The sequence below is a fragment of the Micropterus dolomieu genome, linkage group LG15, assembly GCF_021292245.1.
Source record: "Micropterus dolomieu isolate WLL.071019.BEF.003 ecotype Adirondacks linkage group LG15, ASM2129224v1, whole genome shotgun sequence".
Taxonomy (NCBI): Eukaryota; Metazoa; Chordata; class Actinopteri; order Centrarchiformes; family Centrarchidae; genus Micropterus; species Micropterus dolomieu.
In genome coordinates this window covers 16,892,153-16,913,621 of record NC_060164.1, presented here as the reverse complement: position 1 = coordinate 16,913,621, position 21,469 = coordinate 16,892,153, and the positions used below count along the sequence as shown (strand labels likewise).

Below are 21,469 nucleotides of genomic sequence, written 5' to 3'. Positions count from 1 at the left end.
GATTCTGTCGATTGGCAAAACAATTATTAGAAATTCATAACTTGTAAGAAAATTAATGATATACTCATCGTATAAATAAAATAACACAGATAAAAGTGGACTGAGAGCTTGACAGGCACTGAGAGAAGCCCTTTCCAAAATATAAGACAATTATTTTTAATGAGAGTTTTGATTTACGTAGTCAACACACAGTGTGTTATAATTACTCTTTGACCATGAAAGAAAACACATCTCTAATTGATGTTCAGAAATGATGTGCAATAATGACAAACATCCAACTAGCACAACAATCACTGGGCCATTTTGAAAGCTCTTTACATTGCTCAGATTTTATGTATTATAAGGTAAATTTGTGGCCGTGCCTGGAAGATAAGGAAGACTGTTTGCTTACATTAGCACCACATAAAAGGGACTTTTCCAACACAGAGATAACAGATAATGCAAAATAACAACCGGAAATCAAAACAACCTACTAACCCAAATTACAAAACACCACTTTCAACCAAACACATTCAAGTGACACCGCTGCGGTCTGCCTTGGTACACAGGACAATTACATCTCCTCCTCTAGAAATGGGACTCCATAGGAAGAGCTCATGTCAAGAATCCATTGTGTTTAAAACTTAATTTAAGACCTCTTCCTAGTACTGCAGAGGAAAACATAACCTGAACAAACATGACATGAGGCCATATTTATGAGTGCCCAGCATTCACACATGCATTTGCTGAAAGTGCTGGCGTCCTCTCTCAGTCTCTCACACAGCCTCTAGATATAGACTCACACCACTGCAACAGTTACTTCATGTATATTTCCGAGGAACAAGCACAGTAGTTCATGTCTAAAAGTTTTTCAAAATAAGTACAGAAAACAGTCTCCTGACTCAAATGTAGTAATTATCTCCAACCCTCAACCCTGCAAGATTCATCCATATAAAATGTTTAAAAAATCCCCATTCCCAGGGGTGTGTGATATCTGACTGCCAAGTACTGATGTTCAAGTCTAGGCAGGATCACGTTTTAATTCACACCTTTCTCCTCCCGGCTATAGAAAAACACAATTTTAAAAAATATATCAGCACAAGTCTCTAAACAATGTTGAACAAATGTCAAATACATCAGCATGTACCTTGGAGGAGTGTTAAATAAATACTTTAATAGAGATGAATCAACTGATGAGAAGAGCTGAATCACAACATGACTCAACCCCTGTAACATGGGCAACCATGTAACACAGCTCCAACACTCAACCTGTTTTGCTTTTACTTCCTTTGAGCACTTTATTTTGTGAAATAATCCAGTTGGATAAATGTGTCTTTCTTTAATTCCCACTTTTAAATTATTACCACAAATATATTTTACTCATGTGTTGTAATAAGCAAATGACTTTATGTCTATTGTTACGCACCTAGTCACCAAAGCAAATTCCTTCTATGTGTAAAAACTACTTGGCAATAAAGCTGTTTCTGATTTCTGATGTGTATCACACAGTATATATGTGTATAAAACAAGAAGAGAGAGAGATGGTGGGGCCTTGTGTGGGTTTTAGGTATGAATAACATGGAAATATTGAGTTTTAAAGTTGTGGTTTGTGCCGCAAAAAGCCAACAACAACTACAGCGCCCAAGATCCTCCTCGGTAAGACGTCATAAAATTCTGTCCAATCACTGACTGCGGAGGTTTTCTTGAGCCGCAAAAATAAGGAAATACAGAAAAATCTCTCTCCACAGTTTTAACGTTATATTTTAGTCAGCGTATCTGTTTGGTAGTTGTTGCGAAAGCGTTAGCTATTACGTTTGGTTAAGTGTTCGTGTTTGCTGAGGTGAAACTAACACTATGTGACTAACTGTAGCTGATAAGTTACTCGTTAGGCTAACTTGGTAACGTTAACGTTATTGTATCACAGCACTAACAACGTTAACGTTAGTTTACATGAGTCAAAGTAAGCTATGGAGATCACTCCTAAAGCAAACAAATTAAAATCTGTGTATTCTTCACCCTGTAATTCAGTGGAGTCCAGCCCCTGTGAATATAGAGAGGAAAAGGTAGGTGGAAGTGCTCTTTGTTAACTGACAGGTTAACTTACTGTAATGTTTGCTGCCTTTTACCTAGCCGGGTTAAATCACCTTAAAATGATTGTATGTTATGTTAAAATTGATTATATATAATCTAACATCTACTCTTGTGTTCCTGTGTAGATACTGTGTGACCTATAATTCATTCACTGTCATCTCCGCAGCAACTTCAGAAGCTGAGTTCCTCACTGAAGGAGAGGCTGAAGAGATCAAGGCGCTCCTTCACCTCGCCCTTCTCTGTGGCCAAACGCCTTTGTGTTGATGAGGAGGTGGATGGCCGACAAGTTTCAGCAGAGTCCCGGGAGACCGTTAATAACCCTCCACTGATCGTGCCCGAGGTTGATGTAAAAAGAAATCAAGCGAGATCAGGGAGTGAAAAGTTTTCTGGACCCGGTCCCGATCCTCCTTCAACAGACTTTGCACAACGACGAGACCAACTGAGGAAGGAGGTGAAAGACAAGACAGAGAAGCTGCGCAGACTCAGGATGGTTCAAATGTACAGAAGCAAGGTATAAGGCTCCCTTTAAATTGTCTGGGTTGCTCCTAACATGAATGTAATGGGATTTCTTTTGCTTAACTAGACTGAAAGCGGCCATTTTCTTCTCTCTCTCATCCTAGAATGATTTAACACAGCTCCAAACCTTGATTGACAAGTGGCGGAGTTGTGCTCAGGCTGCTCTGTATGAGCTCCAATCAGATGTCCCCATAGAGGGAGGAAAGGCCAGCCTGTCGGGGCTTATTGACCTCTTTGGTCTGGATGATGGCATTCTGCACTTTGACCGCACAGAGGAGGACTTCACTGCCTAATGAATATGCTTTAAAACACACACATTATTTGTCTCACTAGCAGCCGAACATACTCCAGAGGAACAATTGCATTTAAATTGTTTTATTTGTTGCTGCTATACCATTTTCATTCACAGCTGAAGTTGTATGTTTCATGTTTACTTGCTAAGAGAAGTGTAAATAAAATGGTGTTATCTGTTGAAGAAAATGCTTTGCTCAGTTGTGTGTCAGCTGGTCAAGCGATGGAAAGTTCTTCATCCTCAGGCGCTCGACTTCTGCCCACAGGAAGGCCAGATTCTCCGCCTGTGCTCTAGCAAAGTCCTCCAAGTTCTTTCTCTGAACAATTTCCTGGTAGCGCTCCTCTGTTTTAGCCGCCTGATGTTCCTCTGAAGCTAAAAAACCAAACAGGCCTCATTATCAGTCTGAACGGGCTCCCTTTGCAATGTGTTGTTTTTGTTTGTTATTTTATTATTACCTATTGCTTCGTAGATGTGTCTCCTCTCTGCCACAGTCACCTGCATTTCAGGTAGCTGCTGCTCTACAACTGAATTCTTCCCAGCTTTTATTGCTGCCTGTCTGTTAAGCTGTTCAATCTTTTTTATGCGATGCTGCACACTCCGTTCGTGGGTCTGAAAACAGAGAATAATATGCATGTTTACTTAACAGTCGGGTATAGAAAGTACACAATGCAGAACTGATTGATGAGCTCACGTCGTTACTTTTCTGCTACCTTTTCTTGGAAAGCTATAGTTTTCTCCAGAATGGACACTTGCTTGGACACACGACTGTCTCGATCTGTCTTGTTGAGATACTGGACAGAAAAAGGAATGACTGACATGTATGAAGTAAGAACCTCTCTTATATACAGTCTATGGTAAGAACTGAAAAAAACAGCGAGCGGCAACATTAAGTGTCTCAACAGGAGTTTCTGTCCCTTGCTCTTCTGATGAAAGCTCTCACAACAGTTGTAGCAAAAAATGCTTCATCATAAAATGTTGAGGATCGCTCAGAGTGGATTTGTTTATATTTGAATGTTTTTCTCTTTCATAGTTTCGGGGGCCTAAACAATGACAGGAAGCTGCATGCCACACCTAGGCGGAGTTACCTGGAACTTTTTGCCAGAGGAAACTGGCATTCAGGCTTGGAAACATGTTTTGTTTATGCCATGCTCATCAACTTGTTGAAAATAAGATGATGGATGACTCATTTGATCTTTACATATTTTTTCATTGCTCAACCACCACCTCCCTGTTATTTTTTTTATATCACTAACTCACAAAATGTCTTTATAATGTGTATTCAGGGGTTAATGGACTGCAACCAGGAGCAAAGCATCTACCAGTCAAGTTTCATGGTCTGTATTTAATTAAACTGCCTGTTCACACCTGGGATTGACGTTTGCTGCCAAATGAAGCAAAGAAGATTTTCTGTTTTTCTAGAAATGCCTAGAATAATTGCACAAACATGGCTGAGATGTTAAAAAAAAAAGAATAAAAAGAGCATAGTATAGCATAGTATAATACCCCACCTATTGGGTAACATTTAAAAGATGCAAAAAAGAAGAAAAAAATAGGTCGGAGAGCTTCCATGAATAGGGTGTGTGTCTGTGGTAACAAAAGATCATCCATCTGTACTCGGGGATGGTAACAATTTTCTGTTCGCAAAACATCAGATGTTGCCAAAACCAAAATACCTACCTTGATATCACCGACTGAGGTTTGGCCAGAAATCTTAACAGGGATAAAGTTTCACCCCTTAGAGATTTCATTTCAAGCAGATGCTGAACCTTTTGAAAACTTGACATATACTTACTAACTAACTGTTATGTATGTAAAAGAATAAACAGTCCCTGATAAAAGCAACAAAAAAAGCAATATTAGGATGTTTTACTATCCCGATAATGCTCACTTCCTGTTGGTCCTCAGACAGTCGTAACATCTGGATGTCCCTCGCCCTACTGTTGAGGTCCTCTATGTGCATCCCCATCATCTTGTGCTCCCACTGCAGCTGGATGATGCCCTTACGGAAGTCTTTGCACTCCACCATGGAGGCTATCTTCTGCTCTGCGAGTGTCTGATCATACAGATAATAATCATTTGACAGACAAAGACATTTTCATAACCGATGTATCTGCTCACCACATGAATTTGACTCATTCTGGAACCTTTTTATCAAACCAAAAATCCTTTGTTAGTGTTGTATTTACATTGTAATTAAAAGTAAAAAGTGTATATGCAATTTTGTTCTCTTGTGTTTCCTTGTATATACATATATTCATCATATATACTTGATTTCAAGAAACTACGTTTTTCAATAAGAGTGTCCGGTGAAATAGGCTGACCCTGATGGCTCTGTTGAGGTCCTCCACCACATTCCTGTGGTGAAGCACAGAGTCAGTGTAGTCAGCAGTCAGGTGTGCGGTAGACACCTCCACCTGGCCTTGTTTGAGTAGGACCTGGACCATGATGTCTGTCAGGAAACGGTTCTTCTCCTTATGCAGACTAGGAGGGAGCAGGACAACAACAACAAAAAAAAAACACGATCGTTCTTACATCATTCCATAGAGAAAAATAATAAGTTATATTTACTTTCTTACCTTCATTATTGTTACAGGTTACAGAGAATGAGACACATTCTCAAATTTAAGACTTGTGGTTTGAGTGCCATTCTGTCAGATCATCCTTACCGTTTACCCAGGTAAAGTGACAAATAAAAATGTTGCATGTAACATCACATCGTCGTACCTTTCAAGTTCATCAGAGAGATTTTTAATTTCCTCTTGAACAGCCTTATCTTCATCTCTCCTCTTCTGCAGGAACGCCTGCATCTCAGCAAGAGTCAAGGCTTTTAATTTTACCTGCAAAGGTCGTGCCAAACAGTGAGTGGCCAGCGACACACAAGACAGTGTAACACAATCATTTTGTAAAGTTTCCCAAATCTGTTTTAAAGCTGAGCTGGAATGAGAAAATACTATAGTGGTTTTAAAAAAATCAAATGGTGGCTATGTTTATAAAGTTGATAGGCCTTGTTTATTTTAAAGGAGAAAGATTTAAGACTGTAAACAGCCTATGAAATGTTAATTGCTAATTGCATATTTGTAGTGTAATGCCTCTGTACGTATTACAGTAGGAATACATTGAAGCAATGTTCATCACTATTTCCACTCTAGACCTGTCCACGTCCTCATTTTACCTTTTGCTCACTCTCAACTTTAGTTCTGCGGACGACACAAAACCTCTCCCAGATCGCTGGGTTCAAGCCTTCTGGTGTATTCTCCGGAGCGTCCAGCTCCTCCATGGCCTTCAGCATTTTGCCGAGTGTGACGGGAGCCAGAGAACCGCACAGATGCTGCTCTTTAAACGGGCTGGGGTTGTTGTCAGTCTGGGTCCTTATCTTTTGAATCCTGAGGCATAAAAGTGTGTGTGCAGTAACTGTTTCTAATTATCAATGTATAATGTGGATTTCAAATCAAGCAACTTTCTACATATAAAGCTATGAGGCTGCACAAAATAATTAGGTTTCATGTTTGTAATTAAATGGTGGGTATTACACACCTGGGTCTACGCTTGAATAACTTATATAGCTGATCAACCACGTGGCTTGGTACATCAAAGAACTCCTTCCTGAATTCTTTGTCAAGAACCTGGGGAGACATGGATGGATATTATGTATGTGGACACTCACTTACAGTCATATTGATCTCGCTTACTTTGTCCTCAGCTACGATGCTTTCATAGGTCTCGTGAAACAATTCCACTTCTTCTTCGTGTATCTTCAACTCCTCCCCAACTTTATCCTGTCAGAGAAACACAGGTCGATAAGATGAGAGCAGCATGTACGGGGAACATAAGCTTGAACAGATTAGAGTACCGCACAGGTTAGCGCTTGCAAAACACGCCTGAGCGATGTGAAAATCTTATATTAGAATTTGGAAGAACACCACTGCTATTCACTCAGGTGTCTCACAAATAACAGAATCTGAAGCTGGCGGTCATAAATTCCTTTAGCTTTACTGTGTGCAAGTTTTCTGACCTTGTATGCCAATGTTTTTTCAAGTTTGAGCTTGAGCTCCAGGTCTCGATTTCTCATCTCCTCTTCTATGAGGACTGAATAGACAAGATAAGTAATCTTGAGCTCTTCCTGTAAAATACATAAAAAAAAAAAACTTTTTTAAGGTGTCACATACACAAGATATCATATCTCATAATTATCTGAAGGAGGAAAGCACAATGAGAAAGATCGACTTCACGTGTTCTGAGTCTGTCCATGTGTCACATACATGTGCTGCATGTGTGTGTGTGTACCTGTGTGTTGGCTCACCTGATATATAGCCATTTCACATTTCACTTTCTTCTCAAACAGCTTTGTCAAAGTTTCATCAAACCTTTCAGTCGCATCCTTGGTGGATGCCTGCAGTTTTTTCATTTCAGTTTCCAGTGACTGCAATACAGAGTTCACAGGTATTTTATATTGATCACTGATCAGACGTTAAGTATATGCCTTATCATAGCAAAACAGAGAATGTATTAAACGGTAATACCTTTTTGTATTTCTCCTTCTCCTCGCTCAGGTCTTTGGTTTTCTTTTCATACTCTTTATAGACTTTTTTCTCCTCCTCACTCCAGTGCATGTCAGGTTTGGTCAAAACAAACTCAGGCGGAGGAATTTCCTGTGGAGTCAATTCAATAGAAACTATGTGCCCTTCATGCTGACTTGTCTAATTCAACTAACACTGCTCAGAAAAGAATTCAATTAAAAAAAAAAAAAATGCTTTTCTGTGTTCATTTGGGCTGCAGTGAGATGTAGTGTTCTGTGTATAAGATAAGAAATGACTGCAGGAGGTAGGGAAGGGTTTTCTTCTGCTCTTTTTTTCTCTTTCTCTCCCAGACATAAAAAAAATATGTTGTCTTATAATGAGAATTAATCCAAATCCAAAAACTACATTTAGGGCTGCAATGAATGATTATTTTCATAATCAATGAATCTAATTATAGTCTCAATTAACAGATTCCTTGTTTATTCTATAAAATGTAAAATTGCCATGATATTAAATTTTCCCACAGCACAAGGACAGGTATTCAAATGTCCTGTTTTATTCCAACAACAGTCCAAAACCCAAATATTTTCAGTTTATTGTCATATGTTATGAAGAAAATCATGCTTGCTTGAAAAACAATAGATTGCTCACAAAATAGTTTCTGTCAATTAACAAACTGATTAATTGACTAATTGTCACAGCAGGTCTAATTTACATTTATTTATTTTTAACCTTGACTGCTTTCCTAACAGCTGTTTACATCAGTCTGAACATTTAAGGACTATCTGTGATTCCAGGTGTGTAAAAAATGTCTCTAAAATGACAGATTTAACTAATAAGTAGTATGTATATGTATAAAATAATATATCTTGGATTAGTGTATTACAGTCTTAATGCTTTAAAAATGGACCCACCATTTTCAAGATGTCCTCTTTTTTCACTTGAAGCACTCCATCCATCATGTCTTCTAGAGCCCTTCCTCTGACATTATCCCCCTGCAATAGCAAGACAAACACCTCATCAATATGACAGAAGTGAACTACTTTTATTAATGACTTGCTGCATATGTTGTATATCACATAGACATAAGACATTCATATTTCATTTTGGTGGAGGACTGTTAAATGTACTCTTACTATTGTCAATAATCATCATATGGAGTTTTTGTATATGGAAGTATTTGAAGAATTTGTAAACAGCGACAAACAACAGCTGAAAAACAAAAACACATTTATTATGGCAGAATACCTTGGCAGCCAAACGTCTTTGCTCTTCCAACTTTTTCCTCTCCTCCTCCTCCTTCTGCTCTGGGGTGAGGTACTTTTCTGCTTTAATCTAGAGTAGGACAAACGTGCATATCTCTCTGGTGAACTGTGAAAAAGCATCTCATACGATTATAATCACATACTCTTTCACATTTCCGTAAAAAACAAACCACAGAGTGGTTCAACGTGTAGGATTTGTTTGTTGAACTTTGTGTGAACTTTGTCAACCCTTCAGAAGTCAGTAACCTCAGAGTCGTCCACAGTGAGCAGCCTCTCCGGCCACTCGCTGTTGGTAAGGCTGGGCTCCCACAGCTTCTCGTTCATGTCCAGCTCCAGCATGATCTCCCTGATGTGTCTGTTCCTGTCCCTCACGTGGTTCAGCTCTTGCACCTTCTGCCTGTGCGTGGCCTCAAAATCAGCATTGAAAGCTGTCTTGATGCGAAAAATCACATCCTGCATTTGCAAAGAAAAAACATTATTTATGATGATGACAATAAACATGTATGACCGTCAGTCAGTTCTTAGAAATTCTTATTTGTATGTGCTCTTTATTTCATTTTCTTTGTTTTATTCATTTTTCAATAACAATCAAGTGTGTGTTTTGGGCCCTGTTTTGGAAAAGTACTGTATAATACGTATATAATCACACTTTTGCTGAGGCCAACAGGTTCCCACCTGTAGCAGAATTATCTGGTTGATCCTCTGTTCTGTGGTTTGCAGGCTGAACTGATCATAGACGTAAGGATTGGAATATCCTAACTGAGCGGAGAAACTTCCCGTTACGGCGGCACACTGTCCCTCGTGGCCTTCCTCCGCCTGCTCTACCTCCTTTTGGCTGGTTGTGTTAGAACTTTTCTTTAGGCTGCTCTGCTGCAGTTGAAAAGAAGGGGAAATGCTTTGAATGAGAGTGTTGAAATTAACATTGAGGCCATACAATTATAAACTTCATCCCAAGAATATTGCAGTGAAGAGAAGAATAGTAACAACTCTCTTTTGGCCAAACAGCTGTAAATCTAGAAATGCTTCAACACTGGTGGACTGGCACGTATTCAAGCATTTAAAAAAGTTCATCGAACATCAAACTTCAAAAATCGAAAGGTCAGATGTAGGACTGTGACTGAAAGCATAAACTTTTCCAGCAGTAAAACCTGTTTTGACTTGAATGGTTTTGCTATAAAATGTATTTCCAGAGAGTTAAAACTAACATACTGAAGAGCAGCACTGTCACAGATTTTAAAATATGTAGAACTTTTTTTGTGCATGCTGCCTTTCTGTTTCACATTAAAAACTGTCAACATATCGTCTAACTCGTTCTAACTCATCACATGTGATTCTATTTGCAGTGTTAATCAGAATTGAAACCACAGACTCTTCAGGCCTGTGAACCAGTTTTGCTTACGGTGCAAGCAGCCTTTTCCAACTTCCTCATATTCTGCACCCTGCGAAGGTCCTCCATGTCTTTCTCTGTTCGCTCTTTCAGAGGGTAGTTCTTCACCTCATGTTCAGAGTGAAAGGCCTGTGGTAGACAGCCACAACAGATATGATTCAGAATCCTTACAGATCATAACATACTGTGATAATTAAGAAATGTTGTTCTTAAGCCATCTTACCTTTATGGCCTTGCCTTTGACCTTCATAGAGTCCCAGCATTCTCTCTTGAGGACATCACGGAGGTAACATTGTGCTAAAATCTCCCATTTGATTTCATTTTTCACCTACAATGATGACCTTTCATGACCTCAAAGGAAAATTAAAGATTATTTGCATTCATGGTTGTGTGTGTGTGTGTGTGTGTGTGTGTGTGTGTGTGTGGTTTACCCGAGTAACTTCCTGCTCCACCATGGTCTCTAGTCTCCTCTGCTCCTCAAAATCCAGGTTGAACTCATGTTGTTCCAGACGCTCAATATCTGGGACGTTCTCATTTTCGCGCATCATCTCCTGGATCTGACAACACAGGAAACACAATTCAGTCATCATATTGTTTGTTAGACAAACTTTTTGACAACATTTCAACACCTCTCTTGACTTGTTTTGTAATTGTACACCTAAATTAGCTTGCCTGTTAAAAACATTACTACAAATGCAACTTGTTTGTTGAGCTAATATGTATTTTATTTATGTTAGAAACCAATTAGAAAATAAAGGGTTAAGTTTAAAAATGTTCTAGAGACAAACTGATGCTTTGTGATACCATTGGATCACTTTCAATTCAGTGTGTACATTAGCATGGCTTCATAACTTTTTAATATATAATTTTTTTTTTATAAATGAGTATTTATTTATTCATGCATTTAGTACCAGAAATATACATAAAGTCTTTATTCTTTAGCATTTGAGTGCAATTTCATAAACATTTTTCCCCTAATTTATTGTGTGTGTATGTGTTGCTCTGAGTAGTGAGCTGCTGCGCATATGTACAGGAACTGATTTGAAAAGCACTTACCAAACATGTTTACATACACATTATGTTGTTATTTTTCTTCTTTCTTAAGTAAGGATTGAAATAAAATAAAAAGATATAATAAAACACTCACAGTGTCACGTAACTCTCTGATGGTTTTCCTGAGGTTTTTCTTTGTCTCGGAGTACTGTTCATTCTCTTCTTTTAGAACCTGTTTAAAATATACAGATTAAAAACAAGTGAGATTTCAACTCCAACAAAATAATTATATGCTTCATCATTCAACATGATGTAGCTCGATTTAAACAGAAGACCTCACAGAACACGTGAATCAGATTAGAAAGCATGTTGTAGCATAAAAGCAAGCTGCAAAGTGCCTCTGCTCATTTTCCATGTGTGATTGTTGATGAGGTGTTAAACCAACAATTCAAAGACTGCAACACCTTCTGTATCAATTTGTTGTTATCAAGAAGCTTTGTCAGGTAACAAAGTACTGAACATTTTTTTTTACAAAATGCTTATCTGCTTTATAGCACTTTCCCACTTGCTGATTGGTTGATTTTCTCTCTATATAATAAGTTACAATAAATCAAGCTGTTGCACGGAAGCAACACAGCAAGATATCACACGCAGGTGCAATGGGCTCTTTTGTAATCCTCCACCTGCAACGTCACAGAGACACAAGACACATATCAAATGTAGTTAACATTATCCACGTCTTATGCCACCACAGCAAATATTACGTTAGCACGTTAGTCACTGACCGCCTCTCGCCTGCTCTCCAGCCAGGTGGGGTGTGAAGGTGGAGCGGACAGCAGGTTGTTATAACTCTCATCCTGCTCTGTCACATCCACAATCTCTGCTCCACCACTGACCTACAGAGGGTTAACAACACATGTAAAAATAACATACAGGCACAGATAAATAAAAGCACTTGCTTTGACACATTGCTAAAATATTAATTAAGTATCCCTTTGCATAAGCAGTAAATAATATAATTTAATATAAATTTTTGCAATATTCAGATTTATACCAAAGTGCTTTAATCAAGAGCAGAAAATGTTCATATTCTATATTTTATTGCTGAAACAGCTCAGAAACAAACTATTTCATACAAAACAATTCACATTTATCCATATATTCTTCAAATTTACTTGAATATTTCACATGTTCATTAATGGACAATATTATTATTCTGTCTGTTATACAATGTTTTTTTTGTTATGAAACGTTTGAGGTTGTAGTTTGTGGTGCTGCTAAGCTGTGTTGAATTGTCCTGACCGGTATTCCTAATATTTTGTCCCACCACGTTAATAACAGTGAGGGAACACTAAATTTTAAGTATTTTCAGTATAACTAGAACATTGAACTGAAAATTATAAATGTATTGCATTAAACTGTATTAGTTTGAGCTAGGTATACCTAACAAACAGAGTGTAGTTTATGCAATTGCGGTGTCCAGTTTGGTGTTTCAAAAGCAACAATAACCCACACATTTAAACACTGTTAAGCAGTACAAATTTACTGCTAAAACATAATAGAATATTAAATACCTGACTTTCCTCTGGTTTTTCAGTGCCAGCGGGAGACCCATGGACCCACTCAGGCCAGTCAATGAGGATGGGATTCTCTGTATTAAATATGTTCTTCAAGAAATGATCCATAGACTGGCTATACTGGGTAGCTTTATTTACCTTACCAGCACCCACACCTTTAATTCTGTAACACATAGGACATACACAATAAGAGAAATAGAGCGATATATATATATATATATATATATATATATATATATACTGTATATAAGAGCACGTTGTTTGTTTCCTTCTGCCTTATGATGAAGTAATTTTTACATTAAAGAGCTATTTTGTATATAAAACAGCCATCAAATGAGTCAAACATGTAGAAGAAATAAAATAAAGTGAGATGCAACGGAACTTCGCAGTAAATTGTAATATAACTATGAATGATGATATAATGATATGACTACAAACAGTAAAGCAGAACAGTAGAATATACTGATATTCTACATTTTTATTATTGTCAACAAATACACTGAAAAGACCAAACTAACAGAGGATTAGTTTGTCTCTATAATTTCCGACTTCTCTACTTTGTGGCTCTCAGCCCAAAGCTCATTTGTTCCTACAACGACACCTCACAAAGATATTTCATAAAACTGCCGGTCATTGTATTTTTTAGCAAATGTTGATCAAACAGGAGTAAATGCTGTCTTGGTCTATTTTCTGCTGTGATTTCAACCTCGCCTCACAGAAAAATACAATTCCTGGAACGTTAAAACAGCAGTGATTTAAGATAATGGAAAAGTAGTGAAGTGCTATGGAAAAAGAAGGAAAGGTTTTTAAATTTCAAAAGAAAAGCGTGAAGGAGGAAACAGCAAAGGCAGATGTGGAATGTGAATGGGATCTTATTCAGTGGGGAGGTGTGTGTGAAGTTTATTGGATCTTTGTTTTCCTGAAGATTATGGCCATGATCCCCCTCGACCCACTACTTCAGTTGTATTTATTTACTAGTATACCTCACGGCCAAGGCCAAGAGAGGAAAAGTACTCTTTAATGTACACTTTATCAAACTGCATAAGAGTGACATCACTACGGCGAGCAACAGTTCCCTCTACTGTTCACAGCGGCACATTATGTAAGCATGACAGAGTGCTTACTGTTTTACCTGAGATTAGTGCACACAAGAGATCCATCTTTAAAGCCAGCAGTGAGGAGTGTCTGGCTGTCCGCTGAGAAGGACACGCTCCGAACTCCACCAAGGCGACATGAATGACACTGCAGCTCAATGTACCGCTCCTGTTAGATGCAGCAATGGAATCATATTACACACCACAGACAATGTAAACAGGATTCAAACGTTTACAAGAAGAAAATAAAATAAGCTCCAACCATGGAAGCTGTTTCTCGGATGCGTAGTAGGCCATCTCGGCCCACAGAAGCGAGCCATAACTGGTGAGTAGACAGAAGGAGAGAGGCCGGGCCCAGAGGATGACCCTTCTCTTCCTGCTCTGGTTCCAGCTGGACCACCTGTTGACTGGAGAGGTCGTCTGTGTCCTAGGCAGAAAAATCAAGGAGCAGGATGATGATTTCATATGTGTTAATACCTGAGACTACTCTGTCTATAAAATATACCATAATTTAAAACACAAAGAGTCACAATGATACTTTTTTATAATTGTATCAATGAGTTTCAGGTGGATGAAGACAGAGACTAAGACTGTGACACATTAGGTGGCAGTAAACCTGGGGAAGCTGAAATCGCTGGAGAGTTTTCTTCTTGTGGCAGTAAGCAAAGACCTCTCTGACTCCCAGAACACAGGATTTAAGTGGATGAGGCACTTTGTATCTGGACACTTGGAGGATGTGAGAAGTCAGGCAACCATGTCGGTCTACACAATCTGAACCTGCAGATCAGTAGAGGAACATTATAAATATATTAAAAAGTAATTGGTAAGTAATCAGAAACAGTCCTGCCTTTCCATAGTGACAACTACTACAGAGAACCTGCTAGGTAGTTGGCCCTTTTATTCAGAGAGTAGAAATGCTGTTTCAGCTTAATTACCGTATATAAAAGGCTCTATAAACATAAAACACATTATCAAACTGTGTTTTAACCAAATCTTAAGATTTTATCCTCAACTGATTATTACTAAAGTCATTATCATTGTCAGCTTTAATGCAGATGGCACTTTAAAACACACTACAGTCAGGGATGGGCAGTGTTACATATATTTAAAACACGTATTTGAAATACAAAATACGCATTTTGTAATTTGTATTAGATCAGCTAAATGAATGATTTTGTAGCAAAATAATTCAGTGTTTTGGAGTTTGTAGTTTAAAAATACTGTAAAATAGTCGTCAGAAGTCAGATGATGTGATGACATCATATAAACGCTGATGGTGCCTACTCAGTAATTTGCCCAGACATGTTGAGATCAGAAAACATAACCAGACCTGAAGAAGAAGGTCAAGGTGAGAAACGTGTAGGATTCCAGCCTCCCATTTATTTTTAGCATAAAATAATACAATTCTGAACAGTTTGTACACAACAATGTTGTGTAGCTGCATTGCTGTTAAACAGCAGGTTGTCAACCCATCCACCCCTCGTGTTGGTTGTAGCAACATACAATTTCTCATCAAGTCTACGTGTAGAATGGGGGTTTTGTGTTTCGTGAAATTGTTCCTAAATAAGTCTGCTATTAAACAAGACTGTGAGGGCACTATATTTGATTATGAATCCCTCTAAGTCGTCCTCTCTTTTGTTAGTCAGAACGAGATCGGAGGCAGATACAGGAGCATGGAGAGGCAGTAGCCTACGAGGAGAGACATGTGTGAGAAAAGGGCAGACAAAGAAAAGAAGACGTAAGGGAGTCACGCCAGTTGGCTGGTAGCATATTTCAAATGTATCGCATGCACTCAAACACTGTTCACTAAATCAACTGAGTCAGTGTGCTGGTGAAAGGACAGATCAAATAGGCCGATTAATAAAAGGTTTGTGAGGTGATTTCATGGTATCTTGGAAATGTATTTTTAATATTTTGGAAATTACAGTAGTTTATTTTGATAAACTTAAAATTAGGGTATTTGGTATCTTGTTATTTTAAAATACATTTTGATGTATCTTTTTCCCATCCCTGACCACAGTGTTGTTTTATAACTCTCATTTAATCAACTCTCCTCTGCGGCCACACCCTAGACTTAATGTTTGCACTTTCCTCTAGAGACTTGCCTGTGTCGTGGTCTATCTTGTTCAACATAGTTTTCCAGCCTGTATAAACAATGGGTGTGGTTTTGTGAACCGCTTGTTTTTCTCTCTACCTAACAGTGTTAGTGGCAACATGTCTAAACATTTGGATAAAAATCTCCCTAGCCTCTGTCTGAATTCACTGAATTGCTTTAGGTAAGGATCACTGCATGATCTTATTAATAATGTGTTGCACATGAGACTCATCTTGCATCTTAGACACTGTCCTCCGTTCAGAGAGGTAATGGGAGCCACTGGCCCTCTCCTCTGGATGTATACCAGATCATTTTTTTATCATGGCTTGTTTTCAACCAGTGCTGAAAAAAACTTCTGATGAATTTCCAAAATGAGAAAAAAGAATAAGAAGTGAGTCCGTCAGTACTGTACCTGCAAGGTCCCTCGCAGGCAGAGAGAGCACCGTGAGCAGGCTTCCATCATGAGTTTTGCCCTCCTGTTCACTGCACAGAGCAAGAACTTTCACCTGCTTTAACTGCCTGATGCACTGAGTGGAAAGCGACAAAATGGTTCCAGGAACCACTGGAAAAGAAAAGCAAATGACAAAAGGATGCAGGTGAACTTGAGCTTGCTCAATGTTTCAAAATAACAAAATACCTTGTTCTTTTCAGGTGTTACAGTAATAGAACAATCGTTTTCTATATATCAATTCTAAGCAAATATAAACTTTGTATTGATATGTGCCTTGTTTTAATATGTACAGGAGAGCAGTAACATGTCTAATCAAGTGTTGAAAAGAGTATCTTACCTGTGTATCCTATGACTGAAAACCTCTTTGACGGCTTTGCCTCTAGCACATAGATATGTGAATCTGAGGCACCAGTGAAAAGGTATTGCCCATCTTGATCAAAACTGTAAAAGCACAAACACACACACATACAGTATATTCACACAATAAGAAAGACTGTAAACATTTTATGTGACATTTTTATTTTCTTTCGGGACCAGAAGTGGAAGAGAAGTTATCCCCACTGGGTTTTATGGGTAGTGATTGTCACGCCCAGCTCCCGCAGTTAGGTTATGTGTTCAGTTTTTGTCTGTTACCACTTCCTGTTGTGCTTCAGTGACTCATCTTGTGTCTTGTTCCAGGGGCCTTTCCGAAAGTAGACCCTCGCCACTTCCACTCCGACAGGGAGTGAACTCTGGTCGAGTCACCCTCCAGGCCAAATCGAGCTTCCTAACCCGCGTAGGGTTTAAATACAGCGACAACTTTCGGATGAACTACCCTCTCTCCCCTGCATAAATAGGTTCTGACGTTACCGCTGCACTCACTGCTATAATACGTGTATCAAATAAACAACAGTGGTATTAAGATTCAGGATTGATGTTGAGGAAAAGTGTGTTTTTTGCAATAATGAGACTGAAAGCATTTGTCATTCATTTTGTGTTTGTGTTCATGTCAAATAATTCTTTAAGAACATGACTATATATATATTTACGAAAAATAAATATTATATTCTTTTATGAAAAGATTAATATTCATTGTAAAGAAAAGCCTATATATTTGAACCTCTTTAACCTAGCCTATATGAAAAATGTTACATTCACAAATACAACATTTCAATATAAATCATATGGGCTACGTTGTTAACCTGTGAATGGTGATGTGACAATGTTAGCGTATTTAACACATGTTAACCGGCGAAATCACACAGAACGCAATTTGAAAGAAAGGTCCCCCATCGTGCAGCAAAGGGTGTTACACACCTTCAACAAGCCAGCATCGGTGCTGACTCGGCATTTGAGGATTTAACAACCCACTACCACTCCGCCCTCATTGGTTTCGGATGGCACTCAATGTGGCGGACCCTCCGCATGAACGCGCAAACGGAGTGGAAGTATGTAGGGAGAGGGAGTAGCAAGCAGTTTCGGAAAGGCCCCCGGGCCTTCGTCTGCCTTCCCTCCATGTGTGATTACCAGTCCCCGCCCTAATGTGCTTCACCTGTGCCTCATTGTCTCCCCTACCCCAGTGTATACAGGTGAAACTCAAAAAATTAGACTGAGAGACCAATTAAAGGCTCAGGAACCCTTTGCAGGTGTTTTGGATTAATTAGCTGATTAGAGTGTGACACTTTGAGCCTACAATACTGAACCTTTTCACAATATTCTAATTTTCTGAGATTTTGAATTTGGGGTTTTCATAAGCTGTATGCAATAATCATCAAAATTATATCAAATAAAGGCTTAAAATATCTCACTTTGCATGTAATGAGTCTATATAATATATTAGTTTCACCTTTTAAGTTGAATTACTGAAATAAATTAACTTTTGCACGATATGCTAATTTTTCGAGTTTCACCTGTATATACCCTTGTCCCCTTTGTGCCTGCGTCAGTTCGTCTTGATCCCTTGTGTCGGCGTTCCAGCAATTTCCCAGTGTTTGCCTTAGTGTGTTTTGACCTCAGTATCTGTTTTTTGACTACGGTTATTGCCCTACGATTATGTACTACTGTCAATAAATGATCTTTTGCGAACCACCTTGAGTCGTGCCCTGTGAGTCCATTACCCCGGTGTGAGCTTGACAGTGATAACTTATGCCTCTACTACATAAATGTATTATTTGATGCTTGTCAGAACTGTTTGAAACTGAAACTCTGTGGCATCACAGGGATGGAGGATACTTGCACTAGGTGATCCACAGGCGTGCGGTAGAGATGAACCTGGTGCACCAGCCGAGGCTGCTGCTCCCTGTTTAGGTCAATGAAGAGGACATTTCCTGAAGTTGTACCAACAGCTGCGTACTGTGCAATTGGACAGCAGGCCAGACTTGTCACCTAAACAGACACAGATCACAAATTTTAAGTTCACATCTATTCTGATTAATTTCAACTTAAGTAATTTCCGCATGCTTACAGAACAAGTGTATTAATGTGGCACTACTCATATGTTCTGAATGTTGATGTGTTGTGAATCTGACCTCCGCTTGAAGAGAAAGGTTACTGAGGCAAAGGCCATCTGTGGACCACAGCTGCAGTTCTCCAGAATCCCTCACTGACTGCAACCAGCAAAAACACAAACACTCAAGAGACATTAACCTAAATTACACATGCCATCATGAGACACTGTAATTGTTGAGTAAAACAAATGTTTTACCACACAAATGTTCTTGTCAGCGTGCGACAAAGCTGCTGTCACAAAGTTGCTGCTGAGATCATCCAGGACCTTCACAATCTTGTCTGACCGGGTTGAATTCAGCATATAGATTTGCCCCTGAAGAACAAGAAGCCTGTTATTTGATGGACTAGCATGTGTCTTTATGTACAATGGGCCACACTATGATATATTTAAGTACTTACTGTTTTAGAAGATAAAAGCAATGTTTCATAGTCCGGGGAGTACATTACAGTAGTGACAGGTCCTTCTAATTGCCATTTTTGTGTGATGTCCATCTGAATCCCTTTGATTTGCAGACAGTGCACAACACTACCCTGTAAAACATGCATATTTTAAAGGGCTTTTAAAGCGGAGAAAATTGAGAAGTGAACTTCTACGTTTCTTCATTAAATTTTTAAGGTCTCATACTCAGTGAGCCAAGCAGATGTTAACAGCTGCATTGGGTTTGTACCTTTCCCACAGCAATCAAACCATTCTTGTTAACTGTTAAACCTTGAAAGTTGCTCTGTCTGAGTTCAGGGATGGCATCAGCAGCTGGACAAAAATGAAACACAAATAAAATTAGGCAATACTTATGTGGAACAGTAGAAATATTGCCAGGGTCTTTTGAAATATCTACACACACCCCAGTGTCCCCCTTGTGTGTGACTGTTTACTTGTGGGGTTGAAGAGAACCAAGACAGAGAGGCTCTCTGGTTCAACGAGGAGCAGAAAGCCTTCCGCACAGCCCACATAAAGCTCTGATGTGGCTGTCCAGCAGATGGCAGTAGGAGTAAGTCTGGCTTTGGTGTAGAGTTTAGCCTGTGTAAACACATATGGAGTTGGGTAACTGTTTACATTTTGGCTTTGTTTGTGTGCCTGATAACAAAATTGTTTTCCCAACAAACAGATTCATAGATCCACAGCTGTATCATCAAAACAAACATATTAAATGGTGAAAGTGTATTTATTTTATCTATATAGGTAAACAAGTGACAGTGGGACAATACCACAACGCTTTCTGCCTTGTCTCCCTTGAGTCTTGAGATGGCTGATGGAGGCATCTCTGGACCAAAATAGGGCAGTTTGTCGCTGACAGAGGTGTGTACCAATCTCTCAACAAAGGAACCATCCGTTGCTGGAAGCTCAATTACACTGCAATGCAACAAATATGACATACACATACGTAATATTGCTTGACACTGTGTTATCTAGGTTCTGCGTGTGTTTATTGAAAGTGAATAATAAATGCAGATAATACAGATTAATTTACTAGTTAATTCACAGGCAATGCACATAAAATATCATGTCCATAAATCAATTTAGAACTACTTTCTTGTGCAGTCAAGTCTGCTTTACCTTGGTTTCAGGACATGAAAGCTGGTACTCTTCTCTATATTCCAAACAGTGAGGGATGCAGTGCCCAAAGCACAAAGCTGTTGCCAATTCAGAGGGTTGAACACCAATGAAATTACATCACGCCCAGCTTGTGGTTGTGTACAAATTGGCTCAGCATTTTCCCAGTTCCTGCATCACACAGTCATGATTACAGTAACAGAGCTGCTCAACCTAAATAAACATGACTGAAAAATATGTAGCACACAATATAAGGTAGTGTACTGCTTTCATTGGCTTACCACACTGTTATGGTGTGGTCTGGAAGAGAGGAACAGCAACCCAAATAAGGACCAGCGTCACTTAATGTCAGAGATGTGTAGTCCAGTTGGGCTGTTCCTAAAAAAGGGTCAGTGAAAGAGGATAAATGTGGGAGGAAGGTCTACTGACAAACAATCACTCCTGGAAGAAAATTAGATAAATAAGAAAAATAATGGAATATTATAGCATAAAGCATTGCAAAGATTTAGATAGTGGTCTGAGCTTCGTTGAAAATATCACCTTACCTTTTAGTTCATTCTTCAGCTGAAAGTCAGGAAAAGTGTACACAAAAATAGATGGGGATAGCTTTTGCTCAGAGAAAGCAAACATCCCATTGTTGCCATTGGCTGTCAATGCACCAATGTCTCTGCCAGGACCTTGAAACACACTTCGTATTTTTGTCTCCAGGTTCAGGAAACAGATATGACTCCCACATGTGTAACATACTGTTTTATTGTCGACAAACCCGACGCTCTTGTTTCTAAAACCTCGTATCCACCTGGATGGAGTAAAACAAATATATCAGCCTCTCTCGCGTATTAGCAAACACACAGAGGTGACCATTACTTTCACTAAAAGAAAATTACTCTAACTAAGTTATAATTACCCGAGTACATGAGATGCACAAACTGGAGCTTAATAGTAGCTAACGTTTTGGACAACTGTGATAAACACAGTACATTAATGATGTATTTAACGGAAGTAAAAATACATAGGTGTATTTGTAGCGGCGACATACCTGATTTCTAAACTTCCACTGTCATCCATTTTAATATAAAACCGAACAATAAAACTAAAATTTAAGAAAATAATTTTTTTTCACCAACACGGCATACAAACAAACTGTCGTCTCCCTGGCTACCAGAACACTCA

General features: G+C 38.8%; 2 protein-coding genes across 5 annotated transcripts; one reads left to right on the top strand and one right to left on the bottom strand.

Annotated features, from left to right (window-relative positions):
- The first annotated feature begins 1,677 nt into the window (after nucleotides 1-1,677).
- sfr1 (SWI5-dependent homologous recombination repair protein 1) lies at nucleotides 1,678-3,061 on the top strand. The gene is made up of 3 exons (XM_046070971.1): nucleotides 1,678-2,042; nucleotides 2,237-2,581; nucleotides 2,691-3,061. Exons 1-3 carry the CDS (start codon nucleotides 1,947-1,949, stop codon nucleotides 2,877-2,879), a joined length of 630 nt encoding a protein of 209 aa, XP_045926927.1. The 5' UTR covers nucleotides 1,678-1,946; the 3' UTR covers nucleotides 2,880-3,061.
- On the bottom strand, nucleotides 2,946-21,467 carry cfap43 (cilia and flagella associated protein 43). Of its 4 annotated transcripts, none has more exons than XM_046070948.1 (38): nucleotides 21,336-21,467; nucleotides 20,842-21,095; nucleotides 20,578-20,674; nucleotides 20,300-20,467; nucleotides 19,951-20,095; nucleotides 19,618-19,762; nucleotides 19,413-19,495; nucleotides 19,144-19,275; nucleotides 18,941-19,057; nucleotides 18,765-18,842; nucleotides 18,473-18,621; nucleotides 16,595-16,698; nucleotides 16,219-16,368; nucleotides 14,328-14,488; nucleotides 13,974-14,138; nucleotides 13,750-13,880; nucleotides 12,615-12,780; nucleotides 11,826-11,936; nucleotides 11,195-11,272; nucleotides 10,479-10,604; nucleotides 10,271-10,375; nucleotides 10,060-10,176; nucleotides 9,336-9,530; nucleotides 8,907-9,113; nucleotides 8,644-8,730; nucleotides 8,310-8,390; nucleotides 7,399-7,527; nucleotides 7,179-7,298; nucleotides 6,891-6,998; nucleotides 6,568-6,654; nucleotides 6,413-6,501; nucleotides 6,051-6,261; nucleotides 5,603-5,715; nucleotides 5,200-5,359; nucleotides 4,767-4,931; nucleotides 3,589-3,669; nucleotides 3,334-3,487; nucleotides 2,946-3,250 (listed from the first exon to the last, which is right to left on the bottom strand). In XM_046070948.1, the coding sequence occupies exons 1-38, from the start codon at nucleotides 21,362-21,364 to the stop codon at nucleotides 3,075-3,077; spliced, it is 4,974 nt and encodes a 1,657-aa protein (XP_045926904.1). In that variant the 5' UTR covers nucleotides 21,365-21,467; the 3' UTR covers nucleotides 2,946-3,074. The 4 variants fall into 4 exon arrangements, with proteins under 4 accessions (XP_045926904.1, XP_045926905.1, XP_045926906.1 ...); XM_046070949.1 differs by having other exon boundaries at nucleotides 9,336-9,527; XM_046070950.1 differs by having other exon boundaries at nucleotides 12,624-12,780.
- Nucleotides 21,468-21,469: the final 2 nt, after the last annotated feature.